The sequence below is a fragment of the Hyposmocoma kahamanoa genome, unplaced genomic scaffold, assembly GCF_003589595.1.
Source record: "Hyposmocoma kahamanoa isolate Upper Pololo Valley unplaced genomic scaffold, ASM358959v1 211, whole genome shotgun sequence".
In the NCBI taxonomy this organism is placed as follows: Eukaryota; Metazoa; Arthropoda; class Insecta; order Lepidoptera; family Cosmopterigidae; genus Hyposmocoma; species Hyposmocoma kahamanoa.
Window position 1 is genome coordinate 351,586 of NW_020653732.1, and position 22,240 is coordinate 373,825.

At 37.7% G+C, this 22,240-nt stretch overlaps 1 protein-coding gene across 1 annotated transcript; it reads left to right on the top strand.

Moving 5' to 3' along the window:
- Positions 1-11,071: 11,071 nt before the first annotated feature.
- On the top strand, positions 11,072-21,524 carry LOC113227574 (protein seele). Its single transcript, XM_026460528.1, has 7 exons — positions 11,072-11,239; positions 11,316-11,383; positions 13,660-13,759; positions 14,381-14,535; positions 15,899-15,991; positions 19,035-19,130; positions 21,130-21,524. The coding sequence occupies exons 1-7, from the start codon at positions 11,152-11,154 to the stop codon at positions 21,265-21,267; spliced, it is 738 nt and encodes a 245-aa protein (XP_026316313.1). The 5' UTR covers positions 11,072-11,151; the 3' UTR covers positions 21,268-21,524.
- The last annotated feature ends 716 nt before the right edge of the window (positions 21,525-22,240 follow it).

Here is a 22,240-nt window from a genome sequence, read left to right on the forward strand (position 1 = left end):
TAAAAATATTTAAATGGAACTCTGTAAACTCTGTGGCAAAAAGCAGGAGCGCATGTTGGGGTTACCAGGGAGGACTCTTGCACATTTTAACTTACTATGTTACTACCAGACATAGAATCAAAAAAGTCAGATAGTACAACAAAAAATTAAAAGCTTATTATTTAATTTATTATGTTGTGTAAAAAAAAAAGGTAGATAAGTAAAGGTGTGCCAATGAGAGATGGAGAGAAGCATGTTACAGAATCAAGCTGAGATACAAATGGAAATTCTCCAGAATTAGGAAGGTGACAGATGTCACAACAAAAATTAAAAGACTGAAGTGGCACTGGTGCGGACACACAGTAGGATCATGAAAAGAAAAGTGGTCAAAAGATGTGACACATTGGTATTCAAGAGATGGAAAGAGTCGACACAAGACTGTTGCTTATGGAGAAATGTGGAGAAGGCCTATGTCAGAGGACAACCTCATTAGAACCAGAACCGATACTGACAGTAGAATTAAGAATTATTACAGTCGGAAGTAAGCATTACGTTGGACTTAGAATTAAATTAGAAGTAATCAGTGAATAAAGGCTATTTTTATTTATTTTATGTTCTGTAAAAAGTCATGGAACAAAAATTGTTGTTCATGATGTTAGTATAATAGTCCTATGAGAATGTTAGTAAAAATAATTGCGTAAATACACTTCACAACCTTTTCTCATCAGAATAGGCAGAGACTACACTGCCCTGCAGCCAACAAAACGCGGCCTCAATCGAAATTTGAGAAACTTGGCTTTTTGTAAATTGTATTTTTGCACCTTCAACAAGAAATTTTTTTGAAGATGTTAAAACTTATTTATATATATTTATGACTAAATTGATTGACAAGATTTATTCACATACTTAAATTATCCATGTACCATTATACCTATTTTGTTAGATACTGCTATTTTTATTATAAAGAAAGGTTTCAAAAATTGAGATATAAAAATACTTCATAGGAGTTTTTTAAATATTTTAAGTTATATAGCGCTATTCCTGTTATACCATTAGATGGAAAATTATTTTAGCTATTGAATGGTATAAAAAACTAAAAGGGTGTATCCCAGAGTTACGCCTTTGGGCCTAGCAGGGCAACACAACACAGTTTTCTACTTGCTACGATCCTAGCACATACATCATTCAACTCATCTGTAAAAAAATGGGTTTTTTTTACAGCCCCATTCTGTATTATTAAATGATGATGATGAAATATGAAATTACTTTCATATCTATTTAGAAATATATTCTACGAAAATCAAAACTACATATTTATTCTTACGCATAGTTACTATGATTATGAGTCATAAAGGGGTTTACACATTACACCATTTTAGTTAACAATGATATGCTTCTTTGCAGTCTATTATTATTATTATAAATTCAAGGAAAATTACAAGGAAACTGCGAATACGGTTGATGCATAGGTTATGTTGTTGATGCGCGCGGATATAAACAAACAAAAACTGGCAAATTCATATCTAAGATAGGTAAGTTATAATTAGGCGATGACTGTGCCCTTTTGCCTTATCTTCGGAGAAACAATAACAAAAGAAAATCGCCATTAATTAATGAGATGAGTGGGCTAAAACAAGATCAGAGAGCGTGACGAACCCAATGCTCAACTTGAAAGCTTATAAACAACAAAGTTACGCAACCAACAACCGAAATCTTGCATACAACACGCATACAAGGCACTAATCGAAAGCCACTCACGATACGCGTTCGATTTGGAATGCTCCGGTCACACTATGAAGCACCCACACAGGTTTCCAGAAACCGGTCCCACGGCAGCCGCGATGACACAAACTCGAACTTATTTATAGCGGAAAACGTACACAAATCGATAAAACCGCTGCTAGGTGCAACCGCCACGAAAAGCAGCGCAAATTGCGTTCCGTGATAACTTTCAACTTAAACAAAACAAATTACAAAAAGGCGCGTTTGCAATTCATTAGCCCGCCATTGTTGTTACGATTTTATTATGACGCGTTCACAATTTTCATTAATGAATTTTGAAAATATTTGGATTCGTTCAGAGTTTACGTTCAAATATGGGCGCATTTAGAATTTTTTTAAATTTTAGAAAATTTGAGCTCGCGTCTATAAAAATAAATTCTGTACGCACATGCTCCAGCTCTTTAGACGTACACAAACTTTGCACGAAAACGTTATTATTTCCACAATGAATCATAGCAAGCGGATTTCGTTTAAAGAAAAAGTTAATGTTGATCGAGGATAATCATCTTTCTGAGTAGAGCAGTAGAGTCCGGTTTGCGGTGGAGCAGGGGAACGGGGACGGAGCGGTGGTATTCGTCACCGCCGTAGAAAATGGCGACTAAATACCAACAATTACATCGCGCGAAGAACATCAATGCTATATGTAATAAAATAATTTGAAAGAATAAGTCAGCAGACATAACAGGGGCGATGAGATAGGAGTAGGCACCTACTTATCTAGCCAATAGAGATAACGATTCGCCTCGGGCGACCTCAAAAATAACTCAAAACTGTTACATACCGTTCAATTTTATGCGGAAACAAGTAGTAGTCTTCGATATACCGTGGAAAACTTGTTTTATAACCCAAAAAACTGCGTTTAGATAATATTTTGTGATAATAACGCGTCACTGCACGCTCCGAGCGAGCACATTCGTGCGCCTCCAAATAGCGCAACGGCGCAACTTTTTCGAGCGCGGCGTCAACACGGTCAGGTGGGCGATGTTGCGACACTGCCATAGCGCGGTCTCTGTCTCTGACGTCTCGCTTGCGCTACCGATGCGTTATCTCGCTCGCACTCACACAAAAATGCCAAGTTAGGACAGAGGGACGCGTGCGGAGCCCCCGCGGACGAACGTCGCGCACAGCGCTGCGCGGCCGACTGACTGCAGGCGGCTGCGATGCTCCGATCCGCACCCGCCGCCCGAGGTCCGCCATCGAGCCCGCAGCCGGAGCGGCAACGTCGCCTCAATAATAGCGAACGGACGTGCCGCGACATGAAATGCCACGACCGACGAACCTCCACGAAGGTGGTGGACCAAAACAAATCTCCTTTCTCTAAAATTATACAACAGTAGCGATTGAGAGCACCACTATGCGCGATTCACTTTGGCGCCAAAATTGGACTTACTGAATAAGCAAAGAGAAAAATTTAATTATTTTTATGAAAACCGATGCGAATGCAAAAACAGCTGTGTGGCGTTCGTGTTATCACATTGCCATGCACCTTAATTGATTTAACGGTGTGAAAATTGATCTTGTACGCAATTCATGGTAACGAAGGGAGAGTTTAATAAATATGAGTCATAATCAGTGTAGATACACTAAGTGAATAGATAGACAAGTGAATGGTTGCCTTGACAACAGACAGAAAGTGGCGAGGGGACGAGCATGATGACATTAATCAGGGAGGGCTCGATCGAAGAGACATTGCGAGTTTTAATTTTTGAACGAGATAAATATATATTGTTGCAGTAAATCAATCAGTCAATGTCAAAAAAACAATTCCGTAATCTACTTACAGTATGAATTTGTCAAAAAGGAAGAGAGCATTAAAAGCTGTTCTCAAAGAGATTCAACGATAATCCAAAATTGGTCGAACTTGCAAGAGAGCAGACGGTCTGGATCGAGTCAGCCAAGAGAGAAGAAAACCAGGGAACTTAAACCGGAAGTGACTCGAGACTGTGCCTTGAATACATAATAAAATAAGACTTGTAAGGTCGACTTTGAAAGGAACGAGAGTTATCGCATGGCAAAATTGATATGATATACCTAGCTCTGTCCGAGTGAGAGACAAAAAGATTGGCAGTTTTTAATGTTGCAAGACTTTCCGAGTATTTCCAAGTGCGTATTTGCAACTGCTTTATAAGTTTAGGTAATTAATTAATGTGCAAGATAGACACGGTATATGATACTCTGGTTACATTTACCAAACCTATTGATACAGTACACGTAATATACCTATAACATAAAGGGCAGGGAAAACCAAACAAAATACAGTATAATAAAATTTTATTAAACTAGCTACTTTGATCAATGATGAAAATGGTGTGGATTTCATAATTTTCTCTGTTAAACAATGGCACCTAAAATCAATTTAGATCAAGATTAATAAACAGATATTTATTTAAAACAATAACTACAAGGGACTAGCATAATTTTAAGACTCAAGTACTAGGGCTTGGACTACATTACATGGATGAATTTGGGTCGGAGCGGTTGGACGTCGTATTCATTCATAGAACAAAGACCTATGTGCAAGATTGCTTAGTCTCAGGACACTACATTTCGTTCATTGTTCTTCACTGTGGATACCCGATCGAGCATTGTTCGATTTTATATTTCCGAAACTAAATAAAATATAAATATTTTGAAAACACCTATTTAGGTCTTAGTTTGAATAACGAGATTATATATTTATATTCTTTTCGCTGTATAACCACATCAGACTCTGTTCTTTGGATGAGTCGCAACAAGCTAGCAGTGTTGTAACACCTTTCTAGGACTAATGTATTGGAATATGTAGCTGAAAGTCTGTATCCCTGATGGTTCTAGTTATAGATTTTAAGATTTAATTTTATAGTTAAGAGCCGAGTCCAGGTACTTTTGGTATTTAATCTTTCCGCCATAACATTACACGAAAAGAGATGATTGAAAGCGACAATAATGATTTAATAATAAAGCGATTACATTAATTAACTGCAATCGGCTTGTACGTACTACATACAAGCGCTACAAGCATCGATAAATTTTGAGTTTTTCGAATTTATACATACACGAATAGACACTTTTTAATTTAGTTATTTGGTCAATATCTTAAGGACACAACCTAGCCTAACCAAATATGAGACCTCTAAAAGACTAAGCAATTTTTCTTGTTTATCCAAGAAAAGAAATTTAAATTAGATGTAACATCCCCGGAGTCATTTATTTACAATAGTTTTCCCTTTTTTAGATAGAGGTTCTAACTTAATTACGACCCTTTAGACTAGTCTAGTTTCAATGGCTTTGAATTAAACATCAGTCATTTAACCACGTCCTTTTATTCCAACAGGACTTAAAACCACAATCGGTCAGAATTTAGAATCATCATCACCAGCGTTTTATAAAGGTTCCTTGTTGGATGATCAGTAGCAATCTAAATTAGTTATCAATGTCACCTTCAGAAAGCAAGAATACTGTTAATAAATAGGTATAGAAGGGTCGAATTTTAGTCACGACAAGCTTGGAAAGCCGAGACTATAATGAGACTAAAGTATCTTGTTTTATAACCTTATTATTGTTTTAATTACATACCTATTTTATGAATTTGCTATTATCAAAGTGAAAATATTTTTTTCATAAAATGGAACCGCCCTCAAATGTTCGTGGGATTAATTACATCTATTTGACAAGTTTTATAGAAATCGGTTACCGGAAAGTGCGCGAAACCGGATTTATTCCCTACTTTATCACCCTTAGAAAAGGAATATTTTGTTCAAATTTAAATGAGACCAATACTGAGATACTCATTCCAACGAAATAAAGAATCATCAAAATCGGTTCACAAATGCTGGAGTAATCGCGTAACACACGCACACACACACGCACACACACACACACACACACACACACACACACACACACACACACACACACACACACACACACACACACACACAAAATACAGTCGAATTAAAAACCTCCTCCTAAAGTCGGTTAAAAATTATAAAGATACAAGAAATATTCATTTGAAATTTAGCATGAGCTTATCTGTGAAGGTAAACCTGCAGGTCGAAGAAGGTTCACAATCCTCGGAAAACGTCGTAAGTCCCCAACCCAATTTGGGCCAGCATGGCGGACTAAGGCCTAAACCTTCGCCTGAAAGGAGACCGGTGGCCAGGATTGGGACGCATAAATCGGTTGACGATGATGAAGATAAGCAGGGAAGTTATGTGTATCTTTGTTATATGTAACAGACAAGTCAAATTTCAATATTGGAAATGATATCGCGTATAATTTTTTTTATTTTTTCAAATCAACGGCTCATGGCTGAGTCAGAATTTGTTTGAAAAAAAAAAAAAACAAATATACGCGACATAAATCCGGACAAAATAGATTTCCAATGTGTAGCAATCGCGAAAACCTCGAACTCGATAAATCTTTATACCTCTACGCCTAATGTTTCGACAGACAATGAAACTATAAATGTCTTGTGAAGTGTAACTTCTATACGACCTGTATTTTGATAAATAAATAAGTTATAAATTATATAACACAACATCGTATCCCTTGAAAAGATGCTAGCTTATAGAGATGAAAAGTCTACATGAGACGTCCAAGTGGTCGAGCAGCGGTTGGTCGGCCCAAATGCCGATGGAGGGACGAAGCGGAAAAAGATCTCCGCGCTCTTGCACGCAGATAGGTAGGAGGAGATGGCACAAGAAAGGGCGCGCTGACGCCAATTCGTGCTAAGGCCCACTTCGGATAGCTGAGTCAACGGAGTGGAGTACGTAAGTGTTAGAGACCATCCCATACATTGCTCTGATTCCAAAGTAAGTAACTAATGCACTTGTGTTATGAAAATCGGAAACAATCAGACACACTTAGACCAGAGGCAATATAGGAAAGTTTTTCAAAGATGGCGACACCATGAAAACCGGCGTGCAAGCCACTCGACCACAGAGGTCGTCAAATTATATTTCTATCAACAGTTCCCTCGTGTTATTTTCCTTAACCAGTTCGTCCTTTACAACACTTTTACATTACAACATAGACAATGAAATTCTAAATCGAACTATGCAAATAACTTGTTAACCGTCAACGTTACAAACATTCATGCTAAATTGAAAGGTGTCTTTTGTCGTTTTGTTTCATGTTCAAGAACTAAAGGTTTGTAAATACATTAAAGACTGCCGCCTGTTGAAAACTAAACAAGCTGAAAGTTTTGTTCACAAGTTCTACAATTTAAAGCTTCAACAAACGCCTCAGGTAAAATTACAAGGTATTTACGACAAGAAAAAGCTTTAAACTACCAAACCTGCTTGTAACGACTACCATTTATGGACAACAGAATCAGTTCTCGAAATGTCAACCTGACGTACCAAGTTGGACAATGGTACTTACATAGAGTATAGTGTGTAAATTGTATTTATAAAGATAACTGTCTACGTGTGGAAGTGGAATGTTCTGTGTACTATGAGAAGAACAAAAGCTTGTTTTCAGAATTCTAACTTTTAAACACCGTGAAATGTAAGTCATCTACGAAGAAGTAAAACTGGCTCCTACATCAATTCGTTCATATCCAAGTGGACGATACTCATTTCATCGCGAACAAAATCAAATGCTTACTTAATTGGAAGTTTTGTAAAATGCAGCTGGAGTTTCAAAGAGAAAATAATTGACATCTTTTAGTGCTAGTAGCTTATGAACTAAAAACAACTCAATGGAATAAACCAATACATCTTTATCTGAGAAATAAAGATTTAACGCGTCAAGTCATAAAGTAACAAGTCTGTCGTTTCTGAAAATAGACAAACACTGTTACATACTTAGAATTTATAGAGTGTAAACCACTGCAGACTTCAAGAGTTTGACGACATGAAAAACAGATATGCAGAACATTATCTCTGTAGATTTGTACACAAAAACTACAATGTATGTATTGTATAAGAATGAAGACTGTTTAGATCAAGTTGCAATACGCAAGCGATAACAATGAGACATACGGCGCCATCTATGGATATCGACGAGAAATACAGACCACTTCATACAGAACAAAAAGACCGCCAAAAGCAGGTGCTTAGTTTTTATGTATCCTCGACATCATTAGATGAATTTATGCCAAGATATTGTTAAATAGATTATCATGATAACTGATGGCGGCAAATTTGCTAACAATACCTTTTTAAAACGGATCAAATAAAAATCACATGTTTATAAAACATAAAATGTTATCCTTCATGAATATGCAATGTTTACAATTGGGCGAGGTTCGTAGCGTGCATGACGTAAACTCAGTGTATCTGTATTATATTATTAGTATGTATATGGATCTATATAGATACAAGGCCTGTATTTCTATAGAACATTATGATAACGTGTGTGCGTGGATCGAGTTAGACGCACACAGTGTTAAACATTCGAGACGCAGAGGTATTAACCCCAATTAAAAACTTAGCTGTGTGCGTGCTACATCCCAACAAATCACCTAAACTTAATTACCGTGCCAATATTATTAAAGGTATGAAACAAAATTATCGCGAGTATTAAATTTATCCATTGTTACAAACGGAGGATACAAAACGCTCAGCCTTGAAACTTCTTATCGAACAAGTGACTGTTCACAATTACCGCGCGAAGCGACGTTGCCGTTGCGCGCGCTACTGCGTCTTAATTTTACGATCCGCCATTTTGTTTCCATTTATCAGATGCTAACTCGCGGATGATGATGACATGATCCATCATTTTTTGCTCTCACAATATCAATTTCGCTACACTACTTGAACTCTGACACTAGTAAATACATCTGTTAGGTCGATTGTAATACTTAATATCATTATGTAACCTGAAAGAAAGTTACCTACGAATCTATGCATCCCAGATATCATCTATGCGCGCGTTTACAGGTGTAAAGAGATCCCGATAGATGCGGTGTGGATATGCAAGTGATAAGTATCGAGCTGTCTAGATGAACGCGATTGCAGGCGACCGCGGGGCTATGCATGGCATATCTATAGCTACCTATGTAGGGAGGACAAAGTGTCGGCGCAATATGGTTTGGGATACGTACTTTGAGCGGGTCGGGAGCCGGCGCCGGGTGCGGAGCGTACGCCCCGAGGTCCCAGGGTACCGCTCGGATCGACCCACCACAAGTTGCATCACAAAATCGAACATTTTCAACTGAAATTCCACGGTATCGATCACGCACAGCCGCCATTTTGAACCGACACTGAGCGCGATCGGGTGCGCGACGTTGCCACGTTGCGCGTTTCCAATCCACACTTCTATTTCTGGCTCCCTCCTCCCCCCGCGCGCCGTGACGCCGGAGGTCGGCAAACAGAACGCTCGACAAAACATTCATGACTCGGATCCTATCGGCCACTTCGCTATCTATAACATTTCAAATAGGAAAACATCTAGCTGGCTTTGGAAGGCGGGAATAAAGTTTCGAGGGACGAACCGTTTGTGATATGATAAGATAGTTCCTGTAGGTGTCATATGTATAAGTATATCGGAGGAGCGCCCGGCTTTCACCGAGGCGAGGCAGAGCGCAGGCCTGCCCCGACATGTGCCATTGGCCACCGCGGAGATCGATAGACAAACACCACCGAGGCCGCCGACCTACATACCACTGTACGCCGTATCGCTTTGGCGCAAGGTGCATATCGGAGCGGCGAACACTATAAACAAACTACCGCACGGGCACACTGCCGTCCTCCACGTAGATATGCGGCGCACACCAGCGTCGGCTTGGAAAACGACGCGAGCGAGCGGCGAAGCGCGCTCAACGACCAATGTATATCACATCATGTATTATGGCACTTTTCTAGAGTCGAAATTCCTGTACCACGGCGCGCCCAGCGCAGCCTGCCGAGGGACAAAGGGCAGATTTCACACGGGAAAACAAAGGGTGATGCCGGTGCAAGGAAAATAACACATTTTTGTTACAAAATCTACTTTTTTTTAACCAGTGATTGAATGGCCAGCGTTGCCAAGTCGCACGATTGCCGTAGAGAGCGCGCGGTCAACATTATGAAATTAACATTTTTCGAGCGCACTCGCCACGACATGTTTTGATAAGGATTTATACATGATTGCAACGAGAAATCCAAGGATATTGTGATTTTAAACGAACAGCTTGCGAGAAAAGCCTAAGTATGTGGAAATCGTAAAGACAATATGGTAAGGGCAGATTGATTTTCGGGACCTACTGTACTACTTTACACAAGAAAAGCAATCGAAATCAACAAAATTACGTTGATAATAAAGCTCGTAATAGGAAAAGACGCAATCTGTCATGCAGTCACTTACCTGAATTTTACTTGAAATCTGCCTTGTTCTTCACAATTTTCACGGAACAGACACTTCTCGACAAGATAAACAAGAATTCTATGGTATTTTCAAGATTTTAAACGATTTGATATGCACAAAAAAATTATACATTCCGATGAGCAAACGTCCTACGCGCTGGCTGACTGAATGCGAACTGTTGGTTTAGTTTGGGTCCGTTGATAGGAGGGGGGCGCGGTGGGCGCAAAACCGGAGAATGGGTGAGTGAGGGAGACGAAAGGGCAAACTCTTATTAATTATACACCAGCTTACATAACGTTTACACTTTACAATATTAACTTGTAAATAATAAAATGTTTTAATGACTGCAAATAACGTATGAAATGGGTTGTTTTCCTTTAAAATATGTACAAAGGTATTTAGCTTGACAATTTCCATTTTCCTTTGGTGCACGCACACATCTACATATCAATGTATGTTGTTAATTTACATGTAGTAAAGAGGCGTGTTCATTGATGTACTTTTTTGCACAAAGAGAGAAGAGTTTGTTTTACTTTCGTTATTTCTTACGATATTGTGTATGTATGTAACATTAAAAAAATGTAAAAAGTAATGAAATAAAAAATATATAATATAAAGATCATTACAAAATTTAGGCATGAAGTTCATAAAGAGCTATTTTTAATTATATTTTTTTTTCTGTACGGTTCGTTGTACAGGTTAGAAAATCACAATACAAAAACTTGACATGAAAATAAAATAAATAAAGTATCCGAAATAAGGTCAATGCTAGCCAAGATGCTAGCTTGCATGCTTATCAAGGGCATTATATGAACGTGATCAAACTTTTTGGTACCATATAAACTACGACTAAAACCAAAAGCTACGTTAATTTATCAATCAATCGAGTAATATAGTGCCCACTTTCTATAGTTGTATAATATAAATTCGAACGACCCAATCAACGATCTATTTGTCTTTAAAATTGATTTGCTGTCGACCAATCAGAAATAGGTTCGTGTATTTGACAGAAAAGATAAACTTTGGTACACGTCGAGTAATTTTCAAGGCATTTTTATTAATTTTTCTCTGAAACTATACATTTCTGGCTAGCATTAGTGGCAAAACAAATTAATAAAAATGCAGTTCAACGTTATCGTCCTAATTTTTGCTCTTTTACTGGCTTTAGTTTCGGCGAGAATCGATCCACAAAACTTAAGATGTTTAGGTGTGTATATTTTAATAGGTTTTATGTTATTTTTCGACGATTTAATGTGAAATTATGGTGTTATATTTAATTCCAGTATGCCGGCAGACCTTCGAGGAGCTTAACAGAGCGATAAAGAAGATAGATAAGTGGAAAAAAGTTGATGTGAGTAACTTTAATACCTTTTTTAAAATCACAATATAAGTATATATTTTTTAAATCATTAAAAGGCTCTCACGTGTGCACATTATGAGCCATACGAATAAATTGTTATAATTTCAGCTAAGTGGCTTATAGTAAAATACTCAAGTACAAAGGTGCTATAGTAGTATATGTGTTTTAACATTTCACCATTTTTATGGCTTAAGTTTGCATAGATTATTGTACATTCCGTTGTATACCGTATGTTGACTTTGTCCATAAAACTAACGGAGTTAATGAGATGTTAAAAATTTTCTATTTCCATTCGTTCGGACTGTGCCAATAAATGAACACACACATAATAAGACTTAACATTTGTATACTTCTAGGTCTCAAAACTGTCTTTTAAGGATTTGAAATGGCACAGTAGTAGTAGAGTTACTTGCGAAAGTGTTTGTCTAGGGAAGTACTGTCACATTACTTATTTCTGCTTCCAAGCAATAATTTGACCATGGAGGGGAGGGGTGCAGGTGAGACTATACACATATGACTTGTCGACTGTCAATATAAAGTTCTGACTGGAACACAATCACACTATGATTAAAAAAGATACTCCTGTATATTATTTTACATAAGTTTTGTTTATAGTGACCCTCCCTGCCGACCCTCCTTAACCGGAGTATACCAATAGGATAGTATAATCTGTAGAAGCAAGCACACCTTATCAGTCAGGCCCAGACTAGATGCAGCTCTCAAAAGGTCTTAGGTGAACTGCCCCAGGGGCATGTAGAACATGCTCCTTATTTTCAGATAGGTACTGGAACTGTTGGCACAATCACTTCCCATAGTGTTAACTCTAAACTTCACTACTCAATCTTCTTTTTGCTGGTGGAGCTGTAGCTACTTCTATTCTATTCTACATATCTGCAGAGCAATTTAATGGTATGTGTAAAGATGCCAATCTGAACTGACTTTCCTGGCTCTGAAACTTTTTATGTCTTCTGGTTGTGGCCTATGCTTTCCATTTGTAGAACTTTGTACACCCATCAGGGTACTGCATTCGGTGAGGACATGCACATGAGTTTCATCCGCCTCGTGGCACAATCTACACTCTCTATTTTTCTCTCTGCCCATATTTGATATATAGGCTAACTATTTTATAGTTTTATAAGTTTGAAGTCCATATTGGTACATTCCTGGTGACTAACATAAGGCTGAAATGTACCAATTAAGTACAAGCCCTGATCTTTAAGTACTACCTAATAGTTTATAATAAATCTCAATAGTAATTAACGGATCTCAAACAAAGAAGTTTCCTGTACTATGAGCTCAGAGCAATAAAATAGAATAGCATAAGTTTATTGGCCAGAATACGGTATTTATACAGATCTTATTAAATTAGGTACATTATATTCAACCTGCACGCAGGTGTGTAAATGTTAATGGTATTTCACATTAGTCTCTCTAATTACAAAGCAATTTGCATTTCGAATTAATATCAATCGGTATTTGTAACTTCTAAATATTCTTTATTACTTTAAAAGCAATGTGTCAAAAGCCATTTTGTCAATTGTGATTTAAAAAGAAGTCCTTGATAAATTATTAAAAAATTCTTATAAATATATTGAAACAGTTGTTCTTATAAACGTGGTTGTGCCAATTTCTTTTCACTTTAATCTTTGATATCATATATACACAGATCACGTAACAAGCCAAATAATTTCTTTTTAAACATGTGTAAGGGTAATCAGAGCAATACTCTTAAGAGGGAGCATGCCAAAAAAGTTATGACGTTGGCTCCGCCCAAATTTGTGAAACAAATATATGCCTGAAGTTCGCGTGACATGCGACAGAATTTTGCGCATTAAAGTACCAAATTCGTTTTACCGGAATAACTCTAAAACTAAAGGGATTCAAAAAAAATCCGTAGTTACAGTTGTCGATCATGCATAAATATAATTAATTATCTAATTTTTGTCCTAATAACCTGTAGCATTTCGAGGATAAATCGAAAAAATGTGAAAATTAGCGGTAAATTATCGAGGAAACTTTATTGTTTTATGTTTCTGATTAATGTCTATGCTTGAATATATCGTGTAGATACTCATACAATATTTTATTTTTAACTTTAAAGTGGATATACCACTCTAAAATCAAATCGAAGATTGGGAATTTTTCCTCTGCTCCATCTTAACCAGAAACAATTTAGACAAGTTCATTTCCCTATGGTCTTTTCAAGATTGGTTCATTGGCTGTGGCAATTAACTAAGTTTTGCATACGTATCCCTATTGACTTTCAGGTGGGTAACTTCAGGATGGATGCCAGTGGCAACACGCTGCAGGACAAGGTTCCAGCCCATCGATCAGCAGTCTACATCTCGGAGATGATTGATGACATCTGTTAGTTTATTTCACTATACAATTGATCCACAAATCGAATCACAAACAAATAATTTTTTTTTTAAACCGAGTTCAAAAGTTCGTGGTATTATATCTATTTGCTAACTGAATATGTCCCCTACTTTAACACCCTTAGGGCGCGTTCCCATTATGTCATGACGACAGATTGTCGTGCAGTAAAGTGTCGTGTCTTGTATGTTTAAATGAAGTTGTTCACATATAGTACATCATGATTAACTGTCGTACACGACTTTTTTCACGTTACGACGATAGACCGTCGAGACAATGGGAAGAGCTGGATGGACAGTCGTCAGACGATAAATGAACCGTCACAATAGAAATGTGGCGACATATAATCGCAGGCTCAAACGTTTCTATTGTGTAAACGACAAGGTGGCTGTCACGGCAGGTAATGAAAATTCGAACGAACATTTTTTCGGAAAAAATAATTCGAGTTTGTGATAGGTTACCTATGGATAGGCATGTAGCTTGCCAGCATGTGCACGACTTGTTCGTCACGTCCATGGTATTATGAAAAATAAATATAAAAGGATATGAAATTGCAATAGTTACAACTTAGGTAAAATAAAATATCTGAGCACGTAACCATTTGATTTTCAGGCAAGAAAATGGACGACTACGTACGTGTGTATTACAAAGCAACTGGGAAACTCGCCATCATGCAACTGATAATGGAAGATGGCAAGATGAACGTCGAGTTTTCCAAGACCAAATTCGTCACTGATGATGACTTGAATAAGAGCTTGGAGTATTATGTGAGTACATACATGAACACATCACATCTTTACAATACAAGTGACCTATTTTAAAAAAAAACCACAAAATGAGTTTATGCCAGGGTTTGAAGTGATAACTCATTCATAATTATCGCTCATCGAGTATATAATCAGAAATAGAGACGAAATGTCATTTAGTTTGTTTGAAAAGTATTCTGCCAAATCATTATGGTGACAACTGCGCTCCGATTGGCCAGCCCGAATTCGAAACAATTGATGGGTGTCGTCAATTGTTTCACTTCAAATCGACCAGATCGATAACTAGAGCTTTGCTATAATACAATTGAAAAATTACATATTTAATATTTAATTGCGGGTGAAATGTGATTCCGTTTGTTTTGTAATGTTTTGCTGTTTTTCCCACACCACTGAACAGAACAGCCTCCCATAGTTAGAGATGTTATCTTTATTACAATAAATACAGAATATTTTTGGAATATACAGAGGTGTACTGAGGTCAGTTGTTGGCGCTGTACTATTGCAGTTTTCTAATTTGTGATTTCAGCTCAAACGAGAGTAGATATTTAAAAGTGATATAAGCCTCATTTCCTTGATGGGTTGCCAAGGATGGATGGACTTTATTTCGTTTCCATTTCTGGTTATATACTCGATGTTATCACCATAATCTTCATTGACATATACTAGATGGATGGATGACCTGGTAAGGGCGGCGGGCAACCGATGGATCTTTGTGGGAGGCCTGTGTACAGCAGTGGACCTCTTTCGGCCGATATGATGAATAATATAATAATAATGTGCCAGGCAACCACACCAATTTCCTGGTCTTCACTCTGGGGCACTTTCCAGAACACCCAGACCAGAATCAATTTAGAGAAGTTCATTTCCAAACCGGTCCTGCAAAGAATCGAACCCGGAACCTTTACATCTAGAGGTGCTGGTGAAATTACAGGCACATGGGACTTCTCAATTTATGTCTCAGAGTGACAGGCGCAGTGGCAACACCCCTCAGATCTTTGCGATTTAAAGCTCTGAGTAGAACTGCAAATGTTATGGACATGGGTGTAGCTTACTACCAGACACACGACTTGTTCGTCCCGTCAAATAATATTGTTAAAAAAATGTAAACCATTAGGTTAGAGGTCGTCAAGGTCGTCAATATAAATTGTATTTATATCTGAGACGCAAAGCTGACCTTCCAGGTGGAATACTTGTTTTGCTTTTGAGCTGTTGCGTCGACAACATCAAATTACTCTCCGGGAGCATTCCAACGGCAATTTTGCAATAACAATGCTGTAGGAAAACACCCCGTGCAGCACCCTACACCTTTAAAACTGGAAGTATTACTTAAAATAAAATTTAATTATGGAAATTATTATTTCAGTGCGAACGTATGTTTGAAGCAAATGAAGATGAGATCACGGACTTATACAAGAACAGACCTCACGACGACATCATGCCTGATGCTGAAAGAGAGGTAAGATGTTTTTTTTTTTGTTAAATTATAATGAAGCTGATATAGGTAATGTGCTCAATGTTTTTTTTAACTACAAATTACACCCAAACTCACGAGAGAAATAACTGTAGACCATACAAATATTTCTCTCAGCCCGCGAATCCAACCCGGGACCTCTACGTGTCAGACCAGCTTGGTAACCGTTCGGCCACTGAGGCAGTTAAATTTAAATGTACTTGGTATTTTGTATAATACGCAATATCGTTAACAGATACATAACTCTCATACAAAATCAAAAATACCTGCGCTATAATACTCTACTAAATCTGACTAATGACACCAGGCACTCACTACGAGGAAAAAGGAACCTAGTAACGCGCTCAGAGAGGTGACAATAACGTTGCCCGCCATGTGCAGTTATGCGGAACCGAATGCTGGGGTTGTACAAGGAATGTAATGTAAATGAAAGATTTGTCTGAGCGTTTGCACTATAACGACTAAGAAAAAGAAGAATAATAATAAACATTTATTTCAGACATAACAAATCCATAGAATGACAAAAATTTTGAATTAGAATGAAATATAATTAACAAATTATTACATTAAACAAATACGATTATCTAATACTTTTAATAACTGAGATCCAATGTCGCAGTATAGACGAGTCGCAACAGTGAACTACAGCAGCCACAAAGCTATTAATACAAAGGGCGCACAATAAGTTTCCGGAACTGGCCACTTACATAAACAATATTTAAAAAGTAATTACAACATTTGAAAATGGAACTCTTTGGCTGTAGAATACAGTTTATTTTACCTGACTGTCACTTGTTTTTACATTCTGGCGTCATTTTAGAAATTGGTTGTTTACATCACCATGGATTTAATTCATGAAAATTTTCGTAGTATGATTTTCTACGACTTTAAGTGTAATTTAACTGCTCAGCAGAGCTTCGCTCGGCTTCAAACTGCTATTGGCGACGAAGCACCATGCAAGACGACTATTTTTAGCTGGTTTGCAGAATTCAAATGCGGTCGTGTGAATCTCACTGACGAATTTCGTGATGGTCGCCCGTCCACTGCTGTGAACAAAAAAAACATTGCTGTGCACCGTATGATCAAAACAGAAAGGCATGTGACATACCATGAGATTCGGACATCTTTAGGCATAGGCATGAGTCAAAAACAATCAATACTATACAAACATTTGGGTGTGAAAAAGCTGTGCTCTCGGTGGATCCCAACTCCCACACTTTGACTGAGGCCCAAAAAACGGATCGCGTCACTTGGTGCAATGCCATGCTTATCAGATTCAACGAAGGACCGTCAAATTTGGTGTGGAACTATAGTTACGATCCCAAAACAAAGCAGCAATCGAGCGTATGGGTCTTTCGAGATGAGCCGAAACCACCCAAAGTGGCGCGCGTGCAAAAGGCCTCTAAGCGGATGATTACTTCTTTTTTTTAATAAAACTGGACACGTGGCTACTGTTGCTTTGGAGAATCGTTGTACCGTGAATAATGATTGGTATACGCCCATTTGTTTGCCGGAAGTTATTGACAAACTCCGTAAAAATATCCGTAAACGCCGTTTTATCTTGCACCACGATAATGCCAGTTCTCACACGGCCAGACAGACAAATGAATTTTTGAAGGTGAAGATCGTTCACCATATGAGCCATCCCGCGTACAGTGCCGACCTAGCACCTTGTGACTTTTATTTATTTCCAAAACTTAAGAACCAGCTACGCGGTCAACGATTTTCATCACCTAAAGAGGCTGTCGAAGAGTATGAAAAATATGTTTCAGAGATTGTCACGGTGGAGTGGCATAAATGTTTTCAAAATTGGTTCATTCGTATGAAAAAGTGCATTAACGCTAACGAAGAATATTTTGGGAAACAATAAATCCATATCTAACCATGTATAGTATTTTTTTCTTATTCATTCCGGAAACTTATAGTGCGCCTCACGTACTGTCTAGCACTCTCTTTCTAAGAGAAGAAACCCTCTTTCTATGCACAGCAGCAAACCCGTCCGTACATGCTAACAAAAACATTTGAAAATGCACTACAATATCTTGGCAATTAAACATGGCTCATATTGAACGCGGATGGCATTGTATGCTTGCTTGGTACAGTTAACCCACATGCTACACGTAATAAAGCGTTTCAAAGTAACTTGAAAACGAAATTTTTTAAGCTACTGCTCGTTCACTGCGCTGACCTCCCCGAGAAGAACTCAGCAAGAAACTCTAGGGATTGCTCTTTCCAAATAAACTTATGCTATGGAATAAATACACTTTGAATCTAATTTTTGTGGAATCTGGACTCATGTCGTTCTTCCATACATCTTGAACTAACACGTAGTCTTCTATTTTGTAATATGTATGACTTTTGAATTAAAATTCTTTTAATGTAAGTTTTAAACTTAGGAAATGATAACCTTAATATGTGCTCCGGACTTTAGAACTAAGTTTAATATTATGGATATCTTCTTTCTTAATGAAATTATGTATATTTTTACGGGCATACAATATATTTGAGTAAGTGTATTGTGATGCCACAGTCAATATACCAGCCTCCTTAAACTTTTCTCTGAAATAAACCCGAGAACTTGAACGCTAAACGGTACGGATCGCCCGTTTTTGCAACACAAATGTGGTTTAAACTAAAACGGGGCTAAGTGACAAAATATTTTTGGAGATATCATAAAAAAGTCATAACCCAGTTTTAGAATATTAAAATTGTTTCATAATATTTCAGCTATGGATCGTGCGGGTACGTTCCGATAAGTCAAATACGTTAACTAATTTTAACTATTTATAAAAGAGAATTTTGTGCTCTATTTTTATCTATTTGAAACGGATATTTGATCATTTGCCACTTAACCGCGTTTTAGTTAGTGGACGACAGATCTGCCGTTTTGACAGTACGCCTTAAAGAGCGTTACTTGGACCTGATCTGAACAGCATGCAAAATCTTCTGGCCAACATATCACCGCGTCGTAGCCAACATATTTGCGTCAGAAGTAAAAAATTTACTCAAAAAACTTGTTGTATTTCAGATTTGTTTTAAACATACACAATACTGCGAGGAATGGATGCTGCCTACAGAAGAGGACACTACATGGACCCCGGAGATGGAAGCTGAATATGTCAAGGTATGTCAGAATGTAAAAATAATCTTTGTTTCCTAAGTAAGTAAATTACATTTGAAACCGTCATTTTGATTAAACTCTACTACTCATTCGTAAGGCAGATTCCCCTGAGAAGAATGCATAATAAACTCTGGTGTAACTTTTTTTTATGAAACCAAGTGACTTTATTTTATTTATTTATTTATATATTTTAGGAAAATTCACGGACAAATAATACAATTATAGTATACTTAAATATGAGTAATCCAATGCCATTTACGAATTTCCAAGAACGTGAAACAATATAACGTTGGATGAAAGACCATCTTCATTTGTTCGTTTCATTTTGAAGAGTCAAATTTTAACAGAACTTTGAATGTAACTAGATTACATGACAATTCTATTTCATCATTAGGTTTATTGGTAAATAATTTTATGTTCAATTTAGATTAAACAAGACTCATTTACTAGTTATTCTCAGTTCCTGAAAACAAAATTACTCACTCGTTTCTGATTTTTCCCAATGACAACTCTTAACTATTAAAAATGGCTATTTTTTTAAAGCCTGCAATATAATGACATGTTAGTCCAACGTTGCCGGGTAAAGGCCAATACCAACGTATAGATAGCCTATTTGCCTTGCCTTGCCATCGTCCGGTTTAATAATAATATACCAAGTTCTTAGGTTTTCGCGATTGTTACAAATAGGAAATGAAACTATTTTTCCGACTGTCAGTCAACCGTGACCATGGGACCTGTAAAGGAGGGCCCGAAACGTCGGTTTGTTTGAAAAAACAAATATACGCGATTTAAATCCGGAAAAATAGTTTCATTTCCTAATAATATACCACTCGAGATTAAATTATTAGACTTGTGTTTGTTTAGGCATACTTTGGTTACAGTAAACTAAAGAAACAAAAAAAAAACCGTTTCAACATTCAAGCGATACATTTGCATGTCGATAATGACTTATCGGTAGATTACGGTACAACACTAAAGAAATCCGCCATTTGTAACTTTCAAATTTTGGTTATAAGTAGTACCTAGAGTTAAATCATTGTGATGATTTCTAGTATAATTTGGTTGCATATGAAATAAAGATTGTTTGAATTTGAGGTCTCAGGTTCGATTCTAGATTAAGGAAAAGAAATCATCCTAAGCTAGTGATCAAAAGCTGAACGATGACGAATTCGAGATGTTTACTTAGTTCTCCAAAAAGAAAGCGATCATATTGCAGCGGTATAATGTTTACTTTCGTTTCTTGTAACAAAAAATCTATTACGATAACCAAAAAGTTTATTGAAATTAAATAAATAAGACTTAATGATGATACGTCGAGTCCGACTCGGTTGGGCAGCTTTCGGGAAGCTCTGAGACGTCTTCTCGTCCGCAATACCGCAGTCCTTGACGACAAAAGTCTTTGAGCAATGCGTATTGCCAGTGATGAGCTACGGCTCTAAGACGTGGTCACTTACTATGGGCCTCATAAAAACAGCTCAAAATCACTCAATAGAGCGAGCAATGCTCGGCATTTCTCTACGTGATCGAATCAGAAATGAGGAGATCCGTAGAAGAACGAAAGTCACCGACATAGTTCAAAGGATTAGCAAGTTGGAAGTAGCAGTGGGCAGGGCACATAGCTCGTACAATTGATGGCCATTGGGCCAGAAAGGTTCTCGAATGGGGACCACGAACTGGAACGCTTTCAGTGGAACGGCCCCCTAATAGATGGACAGATGACCTGGTAAAGGCGGCGGGTAATCGATGGATGCACGCCGCGTCCCATCGACTAGTCTGGAAATCTTTGGGGGAGGCAGTTCAGCAGTGGACGTCTTCTGGTTGATATGATGCATGATGATACGAAACACCACCATAGATTTGGGCGAGATAATTAACACGACCATAAGGTACAAAGCGAAAATGGCGAACGGAGCTCAAGTTTGCCGAACCTCACGTACTGTTGGCACACGTTCCACACAAACTAAGCACTTCTACTGTATTTATTGTTCTGTGGTTGTAACAGGTTCACGGTCCCGATCCATACGGGTTTGGCAATTTTGCGCCGCCTGCGCAGCAAATGATGCCGGACCTGGCCGACGACGAAGACGACTCGGAAGACATACCAGCTGAAGAAGAGCAAGAGCTAAAAGATGAATTGTAAGAGAAAGGGTTTGTTTTGTGGAATAATGTGTAGGGTGTAAGGGGTGTGCCAAAAACTTATATGATTTTATAAGAGTATAAGCTACTATTATATTTGTTAATGTTCTTAGATTATACCCGTATTCAGCAGGGGCCGTATATGGGCTCCTACAAAATATAAATGTATAAGATATTAGACAACACCACATGCGTTGCTTTGATTTCAAAGTAACTAAAACAATTGTGGTATGGAAACCGGAAACAATGACGGCATTCTGAAACACTAGTGACGTCTAGTGAGAGATTTTAGAACCTTCTCCGTCAAATGTAGGCTATATGATCAAAAAGCGACATCTACGGCAGTTGAAGCCTTTGCAAGGGTGCTGGCTGCGAAGGTTCTAAAATCTCTCACTAGATGTCACTAACGGCTCAGAATGCCGAAAAATCCAATATAAAACTCTTTAACAAAAACACATAGTAGAGTTTCGACAACTCTAACTTGACCGGAAGCTCAGTTGGTAAGCAGTAAGGTCATGGATTCAAGTCCCATAGCTTCGAAAAGTTTTTCTATGCGTTCGATCTTTCTATTAATAATCATAATAAGGTTTAATTATGATAAAAACATTCACATGTACCACTAGCCACATATACAAGAAAGTAACGTTTTACGAAGAATTGTGAACCTACTTCGACTTTCTCACGGTGTTCTCCTTCACCGAAAATCTCATGGCACAAGCCTGGATTCGGACCCACGGCCCTCTACTTGAAAGGCGGTTGGTCAAACCATTAGGCCACCACGCGACTTGCTAATAACAAAAGCGATATTTTTAATTTTACTTTGCGATTATTTAATTGGACACCAATTACACCCTATATGTATACATGACATGTTATGCATTCCTATTCACTCAACCAAGACACCGCCATGACGAATGTTTTTTAACCCACGTGATTATACATTATCTTCAATGAAAACATATAGTCGGATTTTTAAA

Excerpts from the sequence above, each read along its gene's own strand:
- LOC113227574 (XM_026460528.1), top strand. The coding sequence starts at position 11,152 with ATGCAGTTCAACGTTATCGTCCTAATTTTTGCTCTTTTACTGGCTTTA. Across the intron at positions 11,384-13,659 it reads ATAAGTGGAAAAAAGTTGAT|GTGGGTAACTTCAGGATGGA; the intron begins GTGAGTAACTTT and ends ATTGACTTTCAG. Across the intron at positions 19,131-21,129 it reads TGGAAGCTGAATATGTCAAG|GTTCACGGTCCCGATCCATA; the intron begins GTATGTCAGAAT and ends TGGTTGTAACAG.